This window comes from Polypterus senegalus, chromosome 14 (genome assembly GCF_016835505.1).
Source record: "Polypterus senegalus isolate Bchr_013 chromosome 14, ASM1683550v1, whole genome shotgun sequence".
NCBI classification, from domain to species: domain Eukaryota; kingdom Metazoa; phylum Chordata; class Cladistia; order Polypteriformes; family Polypteridae; genus Polypterus; species Polypterus senegalus.
In genome coordinates this window covers 53,642,105-53,664,297 of record NC_053167.1, presented here as the reverse complement: position 1 = coordinate 53,664,297, position 22,193 = coordinate 53,642,105, and the positions used below count along the sequence as shown (strand labels likewise).

At 37.1% G+C, this 22,193-nt stretch overlaps 1 protein-coding gene across 4 annotated transcripts in view; it reads left to right on the top strand.

Moving 5' to 3' along the window:
- zmynd8 (zinc finger, MYND-type containing 8) overlaps positions 1–17,119 on the top strand; it is an 86,445-nt gene extending 69,326 nt beyond the window's left edge. For all 4 annotated transcript variants that reach the window (XM_039735985.1, XM_039735984.1, XM_039735986.1 and 1 more), the window contains 7 exons: positions 41–535; positions 2,809–3,234; positions 6,434–6,624; positions 6,766–6,846; positions 7,138–7,216; positions 11,202–11,441; positions 14,332–17,119. In XM_039735985.1, the coding sequence (XP_039591919.1) occupies positions 41–535; positions 2,809–3,234; positions 6,434–6,624; positions 6,766–6,846; positions 7,138–7,216; positions 11,202–11,441; positions 14,332–14,498 (1,679 nt within the window). In that variant the 3' untranslated portion in view covers positions 14,499–17,119. The remainder of the gene's footprint in view (positions 1–40; positions 536–2,808; positions 3,235–6,433; positions 6,625–6,765; positions 6,847–7,137; positions 7,217–11,201; positions 11,442–14,331) is intronic.
- The last annotated feature ends 5,074 nt before the right edge of the window (positions 17,120–22,193 follow it).

Sequence of the window (22,193 nt, the reverse complement as noted above, 5' to 3'; positions counted from 1 at the left end):
TTTTATATGTGATTCTTGGATTTTAATTTTCTTCCTGTAGGAATACATGAAATCTCTGATGATGTAGGTGTTGAGCACAGTGACTCTGAAGATTCAGAAAAATCTGAATCCAGTGATAGTGAATATGTGAGTGATGAAGATCAGAAAATAAAAAATGGCCAGCATGATGGAGAAGAAAAAGACAAAAACGAGCGAGATGTAAAGAAGAAACCCAAACCATCTTCCCAAACAGATGTCAAGAAAGAGATCAGTGGGGACAGTGGAGCATCAGAGAAAAAAGCAGAACTCTTAACTAAAGAAAAATCAAGTACAGAGCTAGAAAAGGATTCAGTGGGAATACAGCATTCCACAAGGGAGAAGCAAAAAGCAAAAGATGGAACACCTCCTTCTGTTCATTTGGATGTTGATACAGACTCTGACAGGGAGCTGGTTATAGATCTAGGAGATGATCATGTTGGCGGTGATAAAAAGAAAAATCGGAAAGAGGCATTATCAACAACAACTGCAAAGGAGACATCAGTAGCTAAGCAAGATGGTAATGACAGCTTCATACTTTTAAAAAACAAGTTGGTTTAAGCATCTGCCAAGTTACATTAGTACTAATTGCATTTTGTGTATACATTTTCATTAAATTCAATTTCCTTTAAGCCCCTTCAGTTAAATGCCAGCTCTTCATCATTTAATTTCAGCTCTTCATCATTTAAAGTTGTTTGAGATATTTTTTCATTTATTCTTTATTATAAATTATTAGATTTTACCTAATTGTTTCACTGCTTATGTTTGTTAACAAATCATGACACCATTTACAGTGGGATGCAAAAGTATGGGCAACCTTGTTAATAGTCATTATTTTCCTGTATAAATCGTTGGTTGTTACGATAAAAAATGTCAGTTAAATATATCATATAGGAGACACACACAGTGATATTTGAGAACTGAAATGAATTTTATTGGATTTACAGAAAGTGTGCAATAATTGTTCAAACAAAATCAGGCAGGTGCATAAATTTGGGCACCACAAAAAAGAAATGAAATCAATATTTAGTAGATCTGCCTTTTGCAGAAATTACAGCCTCTAAACGCTTCCTGTAGGTTCCAATGAGAGTCTGGATTGTGGTTGAAGGTATTTTGGACCATTCCTCTTTACAAAACATCTCTAGTTCATTCAGGTTTGATGGCTTCTGAGCATGGACAGCTCTCTTTAACTCACACCACAGATTTTAATATATTCAGGTCTGGGGACTGAGATGGCCATTCCAGAACGTTGTACTTGTTCCTCTGTATGAATGCCTTGGATTTTGAGCAGTGTTTCGGGTCGTTGTCTTGTTGAAAGATCCAGCCCCGGCGCAGCTTCAGCTTTGTCACTGATTCCTGGACATTGGTCTCCAGAATCTGCTGATACTGAGTGGAATCCATGCGTCCCTCAACTTTGACAAGATTCCCAGTCCCTGCACTGGCCACACAGCCCACAGCATGATGGAACCACCACCATATTTTACTGTAGGTAGCAGGTGTTTTTCTTGGAATGCTGTTTTCTTTTTCCTCCATTTATAACGCCCTTGTTATGCCCAAATAACTCAATTTTAGTTTCATCAGTCCACAGCACCTTATTCCAAAATGAAGCTGGCTTGTCCAAATGTGCTTGAGCATACCTCAAGCGGCTCTGTTTGTGCTGTGGGCGGAGAAAAGGCTTCCTCTGCATCACTCTCGCATACAGCATCTCCTTGTGTAAAGTGCGCGAATGGTTGAGCGATGCACAGTGACTCCATCTGCTGCAAGATGATGTTGTAGGTCTTTGGTGCTGGTCTGTGGGTTGACTCTGACTGTTCTCACCATTCGTCGCTTCTGTCTATCTGAAATCTTTCTTGGTCTGCCACTTTGAGCCTTAAATTGAACTGAGCCTGTGGTCTTCCATTTCCTCAATATGTTCCTAACTGTGGAAACAGACAACTTAAATCTCTGGGACAGCTTTCTGTATCCTTCCCCTAAACCATGATGGTGAACAATCTTTGTCTTCAGGTCATTTGAGAGTTGTTTTGTGACCCCCATGTTGCTACTCTTCAGAGAAAGTTAAAGGAGGAGGGAAACTTACAATTGACCCCCTTAAATACTCTTTCTCATTATAGGATTCACCTGTGTATGTAGGTCAGGGGTCACTGAGCTTACCAAGCCAATTTGAGTTCCAATAATTAGTTCTAAAAGTTTTGGAATCAATAAAATGACAACGGTGCCCAAATTTATGCACCTGCCTGATTTTGTTTGAACAATTATTGCACACTTTCTGTAAATCCAATAAACTTCATTTCACTTCTCAAATATCACTGTGTGTGTCTCCTATATGATATATTTAACTGACATTTTTTATCGTAACAACCAACGATTTATACAGGAAAATAATGACTATTAACAAGGTTGCCCAAACTTTTGCATCCCACTGTAGATCCTTGAAAATGATGGCTAAAATATTATTTCATAGTATCAGTTTTCAGTAAATTCTATAGATACACAATGATTATTTTCAAATAGAATATGTAGTTTTAATGTATCCTCACATTTCCTAAATTGGATTAGTGCTACATTAATGTGCTTTATTAATTCATGATGATGTTCAAATTAGGTGTTCTATCAAAAAGTAAGTGAAAAGATGCAAAAAACGGAATGACATATTGAAGATTATAGCAGCATAAGGTCAGTTTACTGTACAAAAAATATAATTAGGCCAATATCAGTTATTCTATTTCAGCATTTCTTTTATTTACAAGTATTTTTATTTCTGTTGATTTTCTTACTTTTTATTTCAAATTACAGGAAAACCTCCTCTTCTTCCTCCTCCGCCACCTCCTCCTCCCAGCACAGTTACTCAAACGGATACTAGTGGTGATGATGCTGCTTCTTCACTTCCCAAAGAACCTGTTCAAACCTCTACCATAACAATACCAATTAATGTTGTGTCAATCCCAGCTTCTTCACTGCCCCCTACTACTACAGTTAGAAAGCAGCGCCCCCTTTTGCCACGTGAAGCTGCCCCAGCAGTACAGCGTGCAGTTGTATGGAATGCACCCAACAAGTTTCAAACCTCTTCACAAAAATGGCACATGCAAAAAGTACAGAGACAACAACAGAGCCAGAATCAACAGCAGCAGCAGCAACAAAACCAGCCTTCACCAAATACCCAGCAACAACCCCAAAATCCTTCTCCCAACACACGATATCAGACACGACAAGCAGTTAAAGGTAACTTTATTTTGTTAGTTTTAAGGTTAAGGCTTGTCATCTTTGCATTGTGCAATGTGAAACGCTTCATTAGAAATCTCTTCGGCTTCTGTGAGAACCAGTTAAAAAAAAACTAATAGGTGTTTAGTACTTTCTGGCTTTATATTTTATATCTTGAAACAACCATCTGTTTTATTGTATATGTTCATTTTGAATTAGGTTAAGTTCATATAAAACTACAAAACTTATCATCATTTCTAGTGAACCCAATCTAGGACACAATAATGTCATATCAAAAAGTACACCAATTAAGGCCACTTAATATTAAATAAGTACGGATGTGTGAACAACTGAGAACACAGAAATTAACGGTATAAAAAAGCTACTCCAGATATTTTTTTGTATACCTTACATATCTTTTGGGTACAAGTTGCCTCCACACCTCACTGTTTAACTCTCTCATCTATTTGGTACTTTATTTAGACTTCTCTCTCTACTAGACAACTCTTTTTTTTCTTCTCCTAATATATGCACTTTCAGAGGGCAACCCATTAAATGACACCCATGGTTTACTTCCAGAGTCAGTGGTAGCTGGACAAGTTATTAGAGCTGCTTGAACCCCACAGTGTTTTTTGGAGGTCTCTGGAGAACCTTGCAGCCTTTTATGTCTTTTATGTTTAAGGGGCCAGGGATCTTTTATGGTTTCTGGACAGTCAGCTCTTAACACTACAGTGCTTCACCTATAGAGTCTATCCAATAAGCTAACTTTTGCAGTCTATTATGTACCAGCAAAATACCCGTGCTTCGCAGCGTCGAAGTACTGCCTTAAAATTTTTATTAAGAAGAAAATTAAAAACCTTTTTAAACTGAGGGAAAATATACCAATAATTATTTGTTAAGGATCTCTTTGTATACCACATTGTGAGTTCGGCCCTCCGGTTGTAATATGACCAAGCTGTGCGCTGAGCTTACTCTTGAGCATGCAATGTACAGTTGGCCATGTAAACAGTAATCTTGTTTCAAATCTCACAGCTTGGATTGCTGCTGTCATAATCGGTTTGAGCTTCATGGTTTGTTTCAATTACGACAGTATTTGTAGGACTTGTGTTAAAGAGACATTCGGCATCTGTCAAGCGTTGTAAGTATACAACCAGTTTCATCAATAACTTCACATCCAGCTTTTGAGAGTTTAAACATTCATAAACATTAAAGTGTCCACTACTGAAATCGTCACCTGTCAATCTAAGATGTTTAAGAGGCATTGGCGGTTGTCGAAAGGTGTAAAATATTTGGCCATTTCGGTACACTTCAAAGCGACAACCGAACATTTCACCGGCAGCCATCAACTCACATGCAGATGCATAGGTGAAGGGCTTAAGCATTTCACTTTTCTAGTGCTCCTGTGTAGAATAATTATCTCCTGTACCGTCATCAGTCCACACCTTGAACCTGTCCCAGTCATTCAATACATAAGACACAATGTTCCTCCGGATATCAAGAGTAAGCCTGATATGGCCGTGCAATATGTAACAAAGAGAATGGAAAAGGTAGGTGCCGTCTCCGGGCATGGAAACCACTTGGTAAGTGACAGTTCTTTGATCAGTGGTGATCACCTCAATAGACATGTTAATGGGGGTACGGTTGGAATGATAAAGGAAATGGGTACCTGAACAATGTAAAGTAAGTCTAAAATACCTACACAATAACTATAATCGTAATAAATGAACAATAAAACAGCGGAGAAGCCGTGGATTAAATAAAAAGGCTGTAGTTATCAGCAGGGAGACGTGAATCCCGTGGCGAAGCAAGGAAGGGAATGTAGAGATTGGATCGGCGGACGGCCTTATATAGGCAGGCAGCCAACAACATGGGAGGCGTTTGGATGGGGGAACCCAATGCCGCCTCACATGGTGACCGAGCTGCAGGCTATGGACGTATATATGTACGTAAGTAGGATTCAGTTAGCGTTGGGAACCCGCGTACCAAATTTCTTGAAGATGGGCCCATAAGTAACAAAGACCGTTGAAAAGTTCAATATGGCGGCCGACAGTGGCATCATACCACTGAAATAAGTACCAAATTTCAGCCTTCTACCTACACGGGAAGTTGGAGAATTAGTCATGTTGGAAAGTTCAAAATGGCGGCCGACAGTGGCGTCATACCACTGAAATAAGTACGTACATCGGTTTCGGTTAGTGCAGGGAAGCTGCCTACCAAATTTCGTGAAGATGGGGTCAGCCTTCTACCTACACGGGAAGTTGGAAAATTAGTGACGTTGAAAAGTTCAATATGGCGGCTGACAGTGGCGTCATACCATCGAATTAAGTACATACATTGGTTTCGGTTAGCGCAGGGAAGCCGCCTACCAAATTTCATGAAGATGGGGCCATAAATAAGAAAGTTCAACATGGCGGACGTTGTCAACCATTATGACCGTTACGTGTAGAATTTCGAAATGAAACCTGCTTAACTTTTGTAAGTAAGCTGTAAGGAATAAGCCTGCCAAATTTCAGCCTTCTACCTACACGGGAAGTTGGAGAATTAGTGATGAGTGAGTCAGTGAGGGCTTTGCCTTTTATTAGTATAGATTATGATCTGAAATGAATCCGTGTTCCTTCAACACTAATGTATACTGTTTTTCTATCTCATCCTCATCTGTTAGGGTACTGTTTATCACTAAATCATACTTAGACATGGTAAAAATATTTATGGGCATAGTTCAAATGCAAACTTTGTGATCATGATTCTAACAAGGATCTCAAAAACTTTTGGAATTTAAATCTTGCCAAATTAGCAACAATTATTAAGTTGAAAAAAAGGATTGCATTTTATTCAGAATTTAATCATTTGTATAATTAAAGCCTTTAGATGATGACATAATACATTTTGATATATTTCTGTCTTGGGGAAAAAATGGTAATAAATTACACTCTTCTTTCGTGAGCCCTATCTCATTTTAGTAGATTGTAAAGTGCCATTGCCTTCTGTTCCATCTCCTTGTACACTGACCCAAGAATAATATTAATGTTTTATTTTATTTTTTAATATATTGAAGAAATCCTGAGATTTCCCCAGGAATAATACGACTGATAATGAAGTAGACATGAAGGTTTTATGCAGGATGCACTACAGTCTGAAACTGATTTTCAGGCAACAGAGTAATCAGTTTTACAAGATATATATAATATGCTACATTTTTTGTATATGTGTGTTTCTTTAGCTGTACAACAGAAAGAGGTTACCCAGGCTACATCCACATCTTCAATTACATTGGTTACAACCACACCTGCAGTTCCCATCATTACAACTCCAGTTTCTGTGAGCACCCCATCCACACTGGCCAGTTCTGATTTCCAGATAGCCACCACATCAGCTGATGTAGCAGCAGACATTGCGAAATACACAAACAAAGTAAGTAACTTTATAATATTTAAAAGTATTAGGATTATACACATTTCAATATTAACAATATGGTGCACTGACCATGTTCTGTATTTGAAATATTTACATTTGTCTTTCAGCAGCTACTAATTGGTGACATTTTTCCTGTAGATAATGGATGCCATAAAAGGAACAATGACAGAGATATATAATGATCTTTCAAAAAGCACTTCAGGCAACACAATAGCAGAGGTGGGTATAACTTTGCAGAATATTGCCTTGTATTATATATTAGGTACACAGGTGTTTGTTATTGTAAATTTGTTATTCTATTTTCTTTCATAAGCTACTGGTTTAGTTCAGTAAATAAAGTGTGTTTCAAAATATGTTCATCAACTCAGGCACTTGTATCAGGAGAAGTGTTTGCTCAATTGCCTGTATATTTTAGTCTCTTGTATACTTCAAAGTGCATGTTTGTTTTTCCTAAAACTTAATACCAAGAGAAACATTTAAAGACTATTACATTATTTTGTAAATATTTAGATTCGGAGACTGAGGATTGAAATTGAGAAACTTCAGTGGCTTCATCAACAGGAACTATCAGAAATGAAACATAATCTTGGTAAGAATTTTCATCTCTTGTTTTTAAAATAGAATTAAAAAATTTCAAGTTTGTCTCTTTGTAAAAAAGTGAATAAATTCTGTTGTTAGGCCTTATTTAAAACATCACTTGACAGTAAGCATTTGACATAAATTTGATATGTAGCTTTAAACTGATGTTGCAATCTGAGATATCTCTATTATGAAAGGAAATCCTGAGTTTTCAAAGAGATAATTTCAAGTCCCGCGAGACAAGACTTTGGCCATAAGATTTTTTCAAGTCACAACCTCCTCTCAACCATATTCAACACATGCACACGGCCCTCTCACCTGTCAGTCGTGTGAATGCTGTTGACAGACACAGTTTCTGCTGTCTTAGCTCTTACAAATTTGTATGTTTTCCTCACTTTAAGTTCCCAATAAAAGAAGATTTATTATGTCCAAATCTTTTTGAAGAATTTCATCACAAAGGGTTATCAACAGAAGAAATGAGTACATGGGCAATCGTAGCACCGAGAAACGATGAAGTGAAATGAATTAACACGAAAATTGTCAATCGGTTACACTGCAAATTAGTTAAATGCGTATGGATAGACTATGCTGAAACAGATCGTGGTGATCGTGCGGAAGATGAAAACATCAACTTGAAATATCGTGAAGAATTTCTACAACCACTAACACTGTTCGGTCTTCCACCACCCGAATTACTTTAGAAAGAAGGATGTATCCAAGAAAGATAATGTAGTACATCTTCCGTGGATAACATTAGACACCAAAGGAGATCTTGATATGCAATTCGTATTAAAACGTTAACAGTTTCCCATTAGAATAGCATTTGCAAAGACAATTAACAAATCACTGAGAAAAACATTTGAAAAAGTCAGTTTATTTATTAGAGAGAAAGAAATGAAATTCACTCACGGGCAGTTATAAGTTGCGTTGTCATGACGCAACTCCAAACACAGAATCAAAATTCTGTGTGATTTCGACGAAAATGTAATTGAAAAATTGTTTTTACTGAAGTTTTACAGTAAAAGTGTAAGTTTAAAAAGTATTTGCGTGTTAATTTCAAATCCAAACAGAACGAAACCGTATAACGCAACAAATAACTCTAAAGCAACATGAAACATAATTTACTTTCAAATTATTACGTTTTACTATTTTTTAATATGGTTAATTACTCGCTGTAGTGTAAAATAGTTAGTTCTATTATGCATATGTAACAATTCCCATGAAAATAACAATCTGTTTAAATTGTACATCCACATCCCCATCCGCGAGTGGCTGAACCACAAAATGGCAAGTGCATATCGCCGGCCCAGGGGTTGGCGAGACTTTTTGTTTTTTTAGATAAACTATTTACTTTCTTACTAAAGAATATACAGTTACATTTCCATATATAACATGTACATTGTAACTACAACATACTTATGGGACATTTACATATATGCACCGCTTTTAATAAATATGTAAAATAATTACTGCTTGCAATAAAACAACTAGGAATATATTCTGTGAAAACTGACTAATACATTTCAATTAGATCATTTCTAAAACCATTTTCGTGCATGTTCAAATGCATGTATTTTAAAGATAATTTGTCCAGTTGTATGTCTTTCACACATGTAAAAGGGAAATAAAAAATGCTAAAATTGGATTGTTAGTTTACATTACTTTTTGTGAATAATGTTAATTAATTAACAACATTTTTGTTTGTATGATTTATATAGAATATATGATACCTACTTTCTCTTCTAGAGTTAATTACTAGTAGGACTAGAAGGTATTAGAATGTCATAGGACAGTTAAAGTTAGGTCCATGAACATAAGTGCATAGAAGTCACTTGTAGTGACATATTTTGTTTGCATTTTCTCACATCTTGTAATGCATAACTGCAGCATATAATTATATTTTAAAGACTTAAAGCCCGATAACAATTGTTGCCTAGCAGTAGGCTCCAGAATGTATGAGTTTCAGATTAATCAGTTTCCTTGCAAGCTATGTTTGGTCCTTCTTTATAGAGTGTTGCATTAGAATTCTCTACTCCTCCAGTCATCTTCCTCTAGGTATCTGCACATCCTAGACTGGGAATCAATCCTATTACTCCTTATCAAAGACCAGGTAGCATTATCCTTTCACTTCTTTCTGATAGGACACGAACATTTTAAACCAACAGAAATGCATGACCTTGAAAAGGGAACATGATTGTCACAAAAAAGAAAAAACTTTTCTTCAAACAATAAACTTGAAGCAAGTTAATCAGAAGACCGCTTTAAATTGTGACCAGTCCAAAAAAAAAAGAGCACATTAGCAGCCAGCCACAAAGCAATAATATAAGAATGCTGTAAATGAGAACACCATATGTTATAAGTCCTTGACTGGCATCTATCAGTAATGATTTCAGACTCTTGATTATGAGAGAGAGAGAGAGAGGTTAGGACCACACGCTGATAAAGCGCATTGCTGTACCCACCACATGACAAACCACCTCAGTATCTCAGATTAGGATCCGAGTGCAGCCATGCAATGGATGACACCTTAGCACCATACTAGTTCAGATGGAGTGGAACAGTGTGAGTTTTTTTATGGTGGCTGGTGTCACAATTCTGCCACCAACCCCCAGGTTTTTTGGCAGAACTAAAATAAGTTGTACATGATATGATTGCATGGAACAAAAGGCTTTTAAAAAAGCATCTGCATTAGTGAAATTGCTGTAACTCCTTCCTATTCCGACAAACAAAAATGTCAATTAAATTTCTGTTTTAAACAGGCATATTATAGCTGATGACAAATCTAAAAGTCATCTTTCTCTTCAGCTGAATTCCAAGATGATATGGTGGTAGGTAGTCAATTCACGCTTATGTATTTAATTGTATGACTGCCAAAGTTCACCTCTTTTAGAGGCAACTAGTAGTTCAAAATGGGAAATGTCTGACATGGTAGTTTTTACATCACTTACTATTGGAATAAAATCACTGAATGTAAGAGAGTTAACAAAAATATTGTAATGATACAAAGTTTTTAAAAGAATTCTGACAGAGCACAACAGTATGCACAGCTGGGCAAGCACAGACCTGCCAACTCTCAGCATGGCGGCACCACAAGTCTATATCCTGTCTCTCCTAGTCTTCTGTCTGTACACAATCAACTACATACTGGAAACCAATCTAACAACCTCTTGAAGTGTACTGATGATATTTCACTCATAGGTTTCATCTAAAATGCTGATGAGTTTGTACACAAATGTGACATGAATCAGCTGTCAAACAGGTGGAGGAAAACAGAAGCCTGGTGAATCACTGTTCATTGATGCAGGCTAAACTGTCAGCAGCTCAACATCAGCAAACTTAAGGAGACGGTGGTAGACTTCAGGAAGAAGAAGGTTTCCCTGACTCCACACAGTAGAAAGTGTAAGAGTACCTGGAGGTCCATTGGAGTAGAAATTTGGAGAGTGCTGTAAATACAAAAGCCACATGAAAAAGAGATCAGAGTTGACTGTATTTACAGAGGCTACTTTGGTGTGAGTGGAACATGTCTGCATTTGATTTATTCATCTGTAGCTGCAAGTAACCTTTTTACATTAGTATGTTTAGACAATATTATAAAACAGCAGATGGCAGAAGACCTAACAAGTTATACAAAACGGTTAGTTCTGTTCAGTAGCTGTAGCAGAGAGAAGGATTTTGGCTAAGCTGCTGGCTATTGTGAACATTGCCTTTCTCTTTGTATCACACCTGACAGAACACCTTTAATACACTGCTGATTCTTAACTAAATAATTAATTCATACATTGGATGGATCGAGAAATATATTATAGTCTTGTAAGTCAATCAACACTACTCAAAACTGTTGAAATGTTTATATGGACTGACAAAATATTTTGAAAGGAAAAAATAACCTATTTATATTGTGTTCTACTTGCATTACTGTGGTATTTTGTTTGTTATATGTATTTAAATAAATGGTTGTTCACTGTCAATTGTAATGTCTGTCTTCTCTAAATTAGAACTCACAATGGCAGAAATGCGTCAGAGCCTGGAGCAAGAAAGGGATCGGCTAATAGCTGAGGTGAAAAAACAGATGGAACTGGAGAAGCAGCAGGTTGTTGATGAAACCAAGAAAAAGCAGTGGTGTGCAAACTGTAAAAAAGAAGCCATTTTCTACTGTTGCTGGAACACAAGTTACTGTGACTATCCATGTCAGCAAGCACACTGGCCAGAACACATGAAATCATGTACACAATCTGGTAAGGGCTATTGTATGTAAGTCTTAAAATTAACACTATTAAGTCAATAAATAATTGTCTTGAGATGCCCTGCAGTTTCTGAAAAACAGAAATATTTTATTGTGCCAGTCAGCATAGAATTACTATTGCATTACTATTGTTATGATCTCCTGCTACAGTGAAGCACACAAAGGGAAAGAGGCTCTAAAAATATCAATACAGAAAGCCAGACCTTACCATATTACTGGTCTGAGTCTATTGGAAAGGCCCCAAACTCAAAGGCAAGACTTTTAAAAGCTGCATAGGCCCCAAATGAGGCAAAGGCTTTTAAAGTTATAAAATGTCCTCCAATATGAAAAAGAAAAAATGGTAAAAAAAATAATAATAATAATAATAAAACATCTGTCCAACAAAAACAAAGTTGTTTTTTTTTATATTTTAAATACATTTATGTTAAAGAATTTTAGAAAAAGAACATAAAAGGCAATTCAGGTAAAAGAGAAAAAATAGGTTTTTGCTTAAGTGCAATCAAATCTGTCAGAGGAAACAAATATTAGTATCTTATAATCATAGCTGAGATTAAAACCAAGAAATCTGAACAAGAATTATAAATAAATAAATCTGGAGTCAGAAACCGTCATAGAACTATTGTTATAACTGTGCTTTATCAACTGCTATATCATCTGGTGGCCCCATCCCTTGAAACTCAGTCTTAAGGGAACAGGCCAGAAGGCAAAAATCACTTGTACAAATATTCTTAATGCAATACAAAACTGAAAAATAATTAACAGACCATATCAAATTAATAAAAGTCATAAAATTACATAAATATAATATTAAAACAAATAATCGAATCAATAACAGAATATGAAGATTAATTTTAAATAAAAACAAAAAAACTTAATAAATATAAAATAAACTTGAACCAGGGCAGTAACCCTGGCAGTTCAATTTCTACTATATAATTACACAGGAAAAGGTAAAACTGATTACATTAATTTCATACCCATTAATCAATTTCCTCTGTTCTTTTATTTCACAAAGCAAATAAAATTACTAACAAATATATATGACATGTTAGGATTTTTACAGGAACACCTTTCTTTGTTTAGCTCAACTGTTCTTGTTGAACGCAAATAAAAAGAGCCGAAGGCTTTAAGATCTTTTGTACTTCACACTGAGGTAGACATAGACATTGGACAGGTGTTTAAATCTGGAAATGCCTTTCATCTTTGTTATCTACTCATTTATTCATCCATTTGAGCAGCTGTCAAGAATGACATGCTCAGGCACAAAATGGGGCTGTGTATCACAACTACATGCTCATTTATGTTCTGCTTGTATGACAAACAATTGGATATTAAGTCTCTGTGTACATTTAAGTTTTATTTTCATATTTAGCTAAAATTTGGTTAGCAGTTAACTGAAATTAATCTAGCAGACATATTTACAGGAATATACACATACATTCATACTGTACCAGTATATCCAGCCTTTCATTTTATGAGTAACCTGATTTGATGAGGAGTCATTAGACCAGCCTAACACATCAGCATATCGGCCACTATGCAGAAACAAGCCATTGGTGGGAAACACTTGTGCACAGACGTAGATTCCAGGAGCTCTAAATTGACATAGCCTAACACAGCTACATTCAGGAAAATATGAAAAAAACTCCACACACACAAAGGCACAAGTATTTAATTTGATCCCAAAAAAACACTACATGTATACTGCACCTGTAGTGACTTTTGTAAGTACTTGGGCCGTAAAGTCAGAATTGTTAGTTGCACTGCTTAAGCAACTAGCATTTGCAGTATAAATTAAGTTTATTGCTATTGACAGAAGTACAATAAAGTACAGATTTTTCTCCTTCTTTACATATAAAAGATAACCAGTCAAATCAGATGAAATAGTAATTAAATATTAACAGCATAATAACATTTCACATCTATATCAGAATTAAAATTATTCATAATAGGCATAATTACAATACAAAATTTACCATAGCATGAAAAGGAACATTAAAAGGTGTGATATAAAAGCTCCAATACTTCAGGAAAAATGTATTTTTAAATCTCCTTGTTTAGGATTTATTCTCCTGTATTGCTTGTAATAAGAGAGTCAAAAATTAAGGCAGCTGTGTTGCTATCTACTTGAGTAAACAAACTGTATGAATATTCCGGACTGATGTAAGATCCTTCCATTAATGGCATACACCATTGTCTTCTGATCTATAAGGCTTTCCATTAATAATTTCAATTACTGCCATACTAGACTCTGGTATAACTTTATTTATCTTTATACCTTTGTTTATTTATTTATATCCTTTATTTTGCATATTTGTAAAAAAAAAAAAAAAACCTAAGAATATAAAAGTGCTCTTGAGATTTTATCCATGTAACAAGCAGAAAAAGCTAAAATGTAAAGTATTACCTCACTAAAAATAGATAAAGCAAATGGCAAAGGAGAGGCAAACGCAACCTTCATTACACAAGCTCTTATTCCACAGAATAATACCTGTTTGGTCACTTTAGGGTAATTTATGTCTTTCAAGAATCACATTTTTCTCAATGCAAATTCTTCTAGAAATATGTGTAAGGCAGTCTATATAAATTTATTTTGAACAAAGACTTTTACGCACTTTGCTTGTTGTTTTGTTATTACCATGCACATATGTCTATTTATATAGCGATAGGTGATAATGTAGCTAACTTGTATTATTCATTCTTTTTCTTTTTAACCTGTGGAATGTGCTGTATATTTTTGGAGATATGTAGTTGCACATATAAAGCTGTTTGCAAATGTGCATGGCAGGGGACATATTTTGATGCATACATTCAGAATATATTTTATCTCTCTTTCCTGGCCTCATTATTTTTCTTACAGTATTATATTTTTTGTTTTGCAGCCACTGCATCACAGCAAGAGGCAGAAAGTGAAGTAAACACGGAGACAAACAGCAAAACAACTCAATCTACTTCTCAAGCATCATCTGTGGACATACCAGCTGCCACCATTGACAAGGACCAGAACACTGACAAAAACAGGGACAATGTTACTGTTAGTGTGTCCTAACCTTCATCCCAAAGTTCGAGAACATTGCTTCTTTATTACCTAGTATCAATATTGCAATGAGGCAAAAAAAAATACAAACTAAATTCTTTGTTCTGTCATTCTGAAAGTACACACTTTTTAAATTCAGTATTATTTTGATGACGTTTATATAGTTTACCCATAAAAGCATTTACAGTGATAATTCAGGAGGGTGTATATTTTTTGAATTCTTAACTGGTAAGCATGGGGTACTATGATCCTTCTTTTCAAAGTTAAGGTGTACAGGCAAATATTCAATTGGAATTTCCTCCTCCTGCTGCCAGTATTCAATTGTTATGGTCATGAATGAAACCTCAGGACTTTTCATTACTCACAAATTAGGGTCATATGAATATTTTAAATGAATGGGTGCATGAAAATGTCTCAAAACTGCAAAGATTTTCAATCACTCCTACATTGAACAGAAATTTGCACAAATTATGTTTTTTAGGATTGTGGAAATAAACATTAAATATTAATCAAAAGCACAACATTGGGGAAAAAATCAGTTCACAAAATTCTTTTATAAAGTTGTACAATGTTTGGTCTGTGCAGCCATTAACAAGGCTGGAACATGTGCTTCCATATACTAGGATTGGCAGGCCAGTGTTTAGTTGGAAGGATGTTCACAGCCTTTTGATTTGATTAGTACCATTTTAACTCCCGTTGGTCAAAGAAATGAAAGCTGTCTGTGTGTGAACCTGTGGTTGTGGGTACCAGTGAGATTTTCATTACTTTAAATAAAGAGGAATCTGCGTTGGCATAAGTTATAAATACAGCATGTAATGTAGCCAATGTTGAACATGACTGAAAGCTATCTATGCCCTCTATGCAGATATTTACAGGCCTGGTGGATGGCCAGAAATGTAAACTAATCCAAACTCTAAAGGCCCGTACCAGTATCCCAAATACTTAGCCAAGATGACAGGTATGAACATTTTTTCACACATGTTCAGTATGTTGCTGCAAAGTGACTTTTTTGTTTAGCAATCCAATGTCATATCTTCATGAATGTCTTTATTTCTAAAGTGCTATGTAAATGCCTTAAATGAAAAATCTCTGTTAACCCTTCATCAGCTACAACAAAGCCTCCAATGTTACCTGGTAGAAGAGGCTTCTTTTTAAAATCAGCATTATAGAAACTTTTTTTGGGGTGTTCCAGACAAGAATCTAAAAATGTCTAAATTAACTACTATTTTTGGCACTTTTATGGCAGTATATGTTCCATATAAAAAGGAAACGTGAAGAACGGTTCTCTGTCAGAACCTAATCAAAGTAAATTGTGCAGAAGTTAATGCTGGCAGAGGTGGACAATTCAGACAGTGATAACAGCACCACTCTTTATTTTGTATCAAGTTAGACTTTGTGTTAACAGTATGCAAATCTACTTTTAAAAGCTGCTTACGAGCTTTCATTTAAAAGCAGAGCTCTTAGTATATACACAAAGAACATTACGTTGCCATGAGTGAGTGAGAGACAGGTACATTTCACATTACTGTTAAATTATTGTCAGTTAACATATTGTGTCCTAAAATGTTCTGCACTGGTTGAGTTTGAAATATACATCCCCTGGAGATGTGATCATCAAATCTGTAGCATATGTTTACATAGGAAATGTAAAGAAATTTCTTTTTTCCTGCACCTATAAATGGAACTACTAGAGTGGGATGTGGAATACAGAAAATGGTTCAGAGTACTTTCAAGAAAATTAGCTTTACTCTGCGCTGTATGGATCATGGTTCAGAGTGGAAATGAATAATGGTTATAATGTCATTTGAAGGTTACCTAAAATAACCTTATTATTCAAATATGTACCATATTAATAAGTTGATTATTTATATATATGTGCTTGTGTGTGTTTACACGCACACACATCCACACACCCCTTGTATATAATGTATACTATAGATAGATATAGGTCTATAAATATATCTTTCTTATCTATCTATCTACGTATGTGTGTACACGTTACATACATACAGCATAAATACAATCTTATTGTATGTGATAACAAAAAATATTTTCTCACTGTATCTTTTTTCCATTTAACTTATGTAGGTAGAGATGTTTCATGATTTGGGCCAGTAACCAAGCAGAACGAGATTGTCAGAATAATGCTAAAAAATCATTTTTATACAAAAAAAAATTGCAGCGATTCCCTTTAGTTGTAGGTCCAAATGTTAACTGGCAAAAGGGAATGCTGTATGCCCCAGCTACAATACCAGTTCAAGAAACTAAACTTCAAGACTTCTCGGAGTACTGTACACAGGGCAAAGGCTTAAGTGAAAGGATGATACGTTGAAGACAGAGACAGAGAATGAGTGGGTGAGTGTGGCAGTGTGAGCGACAGAGTGCTTCAAAAGCAGATCAATTGTTAAAACGTGTAAAAATGTGAACCTGCACTTCTGTGTACTAACTTTCAGGATGTGAAATTTATGTATTTGTGTATAAAGGAAAAAATGACGAAAAAAAAACATTGACTACACTACATTATTGTATAGCATTAGCACCCTTTTTTATCGAGCAGGGCTCCTTACAGTATGTGCTTCTTTTGTAAATAATGTTCAGTTTTTGATGTCATTAAACATAAAAATTCATCTTAATCTTGTGTTCATTTTCTATCATTTCAGTAAATATTTGTGATCTTTGTCTTCTTTAGAACTGTCCATTAATGTAATTTAGCAGTCTAATTACTTCATAAAGAATTATGTGGAGGATTTGTTACTGCCTATAAAATAAATAAACAGACCCTGCAGCTAGAGGCTGTCCCTACACATTTGGCCTTGGACTAAAAAATCGGAAAGTCTGAACAGTACCTTAGGCTGAAAGCAAAAATTAAACACATCCAAAGTTTAGACCAGAACTTTGAGCTGAAATAGATACAAGTTGAAGAACAAGTTCGAGGAAATTTCCAAAGAGTTTGGGTAATTAAGAGGAAGAATTGACCAGTGATGGCACGGCCAAGAATATACGCCACCCTTGAAAATGACCTTTGAAAGGCTCAAACAGACCATCTGAGATTCATACTATAACATTGACCACACAGGCCCATCCGACTATTGCCAATTTTTGGTAAGTTTAGTTTTAACTTCAAGTAAATGTGCTATAAAAGATTCTCTTACTTGACGGCTGTGTTCTAATTACATCCCTTTAAGAATCCCAGTGGAATTTCCTTTAAGAGTTGATGCTTACCTGTCTGTGCTGCACACATATACAGTGGCGCTCAGTAATATACAAGTCATAGAACACACAATTCCCCAATCGAAGGCAATCGTGTTGATCACAGAACAGCATATGCTGTGTTTATGCCATTGTAATAAAAAGCAGTTGATGGCAACCCATTATGCAGTATTTTGCATGTCCACAGATAGAAGTTGAACAGCACTGTGTGTACCACTGATTTAATGAGACACGAATAGAGGTGCTAATAACTTAATACTAACTTGACTAAAGTTAGTTTGCGGTGTACGTCATCATTTTGGATTGACATCATGCTCTAAAGTTAGACAAACCCAAACTTGGCAGACCACCCCCTAAGTTTAAGGGTTGAAAATTCTGACTTCCCACTTCAAGTGGAACACAGCAAGGGTATCACAATCTCATTACTACTGTAGGTTTAAGAAAAATCTGTGCCCTGCCCTCTGAGATCTTCAGCAAACCAGGATGCCGATTCCTTTACCTCCACCTTTCTCATGGCGAACCATGCAGAGTGCTGTCAGTTGTCCATTGTGCACTGGAGAGGTGCAGCTAGTGGCCCTGGTGCTTGCCCTTGAGGTAGTATCCACAGGGCTGTTAGCTACATGGAGTTTGACCCAGAGCCATAAAGCTACACTGCTGGCAGCCCTTGATGAACACCACTTCTGGCTCAATTGTCTAATCTGATTTTGGTTGCTTTGGAGCTGCTAGTGCCCAGCCTCTCAGACATATTACTTAGGTCAAGTCTTTGTACTGACTGTTGAAATGGCAGATAAGAGTGTTGCTCTAGTTGTGGGAGCCCACGCCTCTCAGTTAGTCCGTGTACTCTTTGTTACTTAGCTGCTGTCTCAGTCCCACGATTAACTCAATACATAGGCAGCATCTCTAGACATCTCCTCCAGCTCAGCTCCTCAGTAGCCATGTTGGCCAAGGCTACCTGTGCTTTTCTAGTGCTGCCGCTAGCTGTATAGTCTAGTCACTAGACACAATGGTGCAGATTTTCATGTGTCAATGCCATTGAATCGGTGTTACTGACTGTGAACATGTTGTGTATAACCTGAAGATTCAAAGTAGCTTTTTTAAATTGTATTAGCAGGTTTAAAGGTTATCATAACCTACTGTATCTTGTAATGGACCACAAACAGTGTTGGGGTTAACGGATTAAAAATGACATGCGTAACGTAGACTGGTATCTTTTTAAAGCAACAAGTATTTATCTTATTGTAGTAAAAAACTCCTGGGTTACTGCTTTACTACTGAAGCTTCCCGACACTGCGTAAAAGTATTGTATTTATTTGGTAACATGTTGCACACATGTGCTCTGTCCGTCTGGTAACCCCTGGTGAGGGAGAGGTTAAGCACGTGTGTAGAGTGCAATCAAATAAAAAGCTGAACAAAAGTTCTCTTAATCCTGCATGTAATGAGGGTTAAACTGCCTAGTTTAGGGTGAGAGGGAGCCAGTGATCATCACAGCAGCACTGAATGTCTGTCGGCATGTTTCAAAATAAATCAATAATGGACACACTCGTGCTGGGGAGTGAAGCAGGTGCGAGCGATTGAGAAGACGACCAGTCTCTGGGTTGGTGCAAGGCGGTCAGCCAACCATCTGCTGCCTTGCTGGCACGTACAGGCGGTCTGATGGGCTTGTTATCATCCCAGGGCAATTAAGCAGTCGTACCTGTAACTGTCCTCCGTGTATAAAAGAGGAGAGCAGGATTGCAAAAGGGAAAGAGAAATGAAAAGAAAGGACAGGGGCATGGAAATAAATGTGAGCAGGCAGATGAGAGTGCAGCCCCAGGAAGGAGTGTGTGGCCGGCACTGAGGAGTTGGTATAGTTGAGCGTCCAAGTAGCAGGAGTGACCACTATGCTCGAGGTGTCCTCTCGCCGGGAGGAGACAGCAATCGGCAGTGGTGAGAGGACAGAGCCAGGAAAGGTAGCGGTGGGAGTAGAGCAGGGCTTGGCGGCTCCCCGTAGTGGCCGTAGGATTGGCAATGGGGTCACAGGCCAGAAAAAAAAGGCTGTCTGCTCCTGCTGGGGGACTTCTCCTCGGGCTGCAAGGTCCAGAGAGGGCAAACTCCGAATTTTAAAGGGCCAGCAAGGCTCATTGGACAAAAAGATGGTTTTCTGCTTACGTTTTAACCTCATTTTTAACAGCTTTTCTATTCATTGGATTTTAACTTTCACAGCACCTTTTTTTATTGGATTATTTATTTATTGAATATTGAACACTGCACTTTTGAACACCATTTGTTTGGATTCTATTTTTTTGCACCTACCCCTTACTATAAGTGTGTTTTGTCCTCATCTGCCAAGCTCATCCCGGTCATGACTATCAAGGGTGTTGGGTTCAAGAGGCTCCCAAAGCTGAGGTGGGAGTATGGAGCCAACCCACATCGTCACAGTGTCAGGCAAAAAGAGAACATGGGGGATTGTGCATCGGCTTTTGCTGGACCCATTAATGTGTTGGTGCCGCAACCAATGTTTATACTGTAGATCATTGTGGGCCCGCGCTGGGGATGAAAAAAGGGAATGGATGCTATTTATTTCACAGCACATGAAGAATTAAACGTATTTTTAAAACAAAAACGATTAAACGTGGCTGTGATTCTGGTTAGTTTTTTATAAAGATTCATATATAGGCTTAAGATTTAGTAATGAGTGCTGGCAAGTGAAATGTGCAGTTTTTCATACAAAAGAAGAAAAAGTAAAACAAAAGTAATACACTGTATATAGTAGTAAAGGAGGGTGGTGTACCGTGTTAGCCACTATGGATGTTGGGAGAAGTCAAGCAAAATGACACCTTTTATTGGCTAACTACAAAGATTACAATATGCAGGCTTTCGAGGCAACTCGGGCCCCTTCTTAAGACAAGATGCCTTGAAAGTTTGCATATTGTAATCTTTGTAGTTAGCCAATAAAAGGTTTCATTTTGCTTGACTTCTCATTTTACACTAAATAATTGTTTTTCGTGTAAGTAATAGAGTAGTGTAACTAAGCTGCTTTTAAAAGTTACATTTCCCAACATTGATCACAGTGTATTCATCCATCTTTGCACTTTTGTGGCCACTACTTCACTGAAGGCCGTCAGTGGCTGAGGAAGAGGAGCCCATGCGTGCCGTTGGGCCACACACTGAAATATCTGCAACCAGGATAACTACTGTATGGCGTGCATGTCTCTGTGTCTGTGACATTAAAGTCTGCACCCTTTAGTGTCTCTCCTGTTTTTATACAAGTCTTCCAAATGACCAGGCCCTCCCCAGACCTCTGTAGTGTTATAGTTCCTTTTTATTTCCTTTTAACCAGGTCTACCCTGTGTCTGCCTAAGGCCTCCTCCAGCATGGCAGTTAGCATCACTACCAGTACTGAACTGTCGCCAGTTGTGACAACTCGGGGAGTGATGACACACATGCTTTTTTTTTACCTCCAAGGTAAGCCAGAACCTGTTTTCTTATCGCCAGCATTCAGAATTGTTAGAGCTGAAACAACCCTCTGTCCACTTGGGTCATGCACTCACAAGAGCTGCCCACCGCATCAATCAATTGGTAACAAAAATGTGCATTTCTGGGAAGGTAAAATGCCACTTGCTGCTGAAAACAGCATCATAGGTTTTCCTGCAACTCATTACCACTAGATGGCAGTAGAAAGCTGTGCTTGTCATCTGCAGGATCTACAGGAAGTGGGGACCCCGAAATGGTCAGCGTCTGACAACACAAATGTAAACTTCTGTAACCTTTTTTTTCTTAGTGGTTTATTACATGTTAGCCATTTTTGAGATTTTGATGAATAACTGCCTTAGTTTTGGCCTCTATTTTGTATTTTATTTTATTATTATTATCTTCTTATATAATGCACTACCATGGCTGTTCGTTTGTCTGTCCAGGATTTTAAATCACCTGTAGCTCGCAAACCGTTTGACCTATTGACCTGAAATTTGGTACACATATACTACACGATGTCTACTATCTGCTTCTAATTCTGTCCATCCTCGTCACTCCCAATGCACCTCCAGCTCTGTCTCCTGCTTTCTGGTCAGTACCACCGTCTCTAACCCATATAACATAGCTGGTCTCACTACTGTCCTGTAGTCCTATTGACTTGATATTTGGTACACGTATACTACATGACGTCTACTGTCCACTTTCTTGGTGATGATTTTTATTACTCTTTTTATTTTTATTTTATTTTATTGGAGAATCAATTCTCGGCAGCTCGCAGCAGGGCGGCCGCGGCGCATGTGTATGGGCGCCGCTCTCATTCCCTACCACCTTCGCTAATCATTCTTGAGGCAGATTGAAGATGTAATTGCCAGCTTAAATGAAAAATTAGAGAAAACGTACCAAGTAATTGCAACACAAAAACTAACTTAATCAGTTTTAACACGAAAAGATGCAGACAAAAGAAGAGAAGCAGCGGGCTGCTAGGGTGGAGAAAAGAAGAGCTGCTCAGGAGGCAGCAAGCGCATCAACCTCTGAGCGAACGAA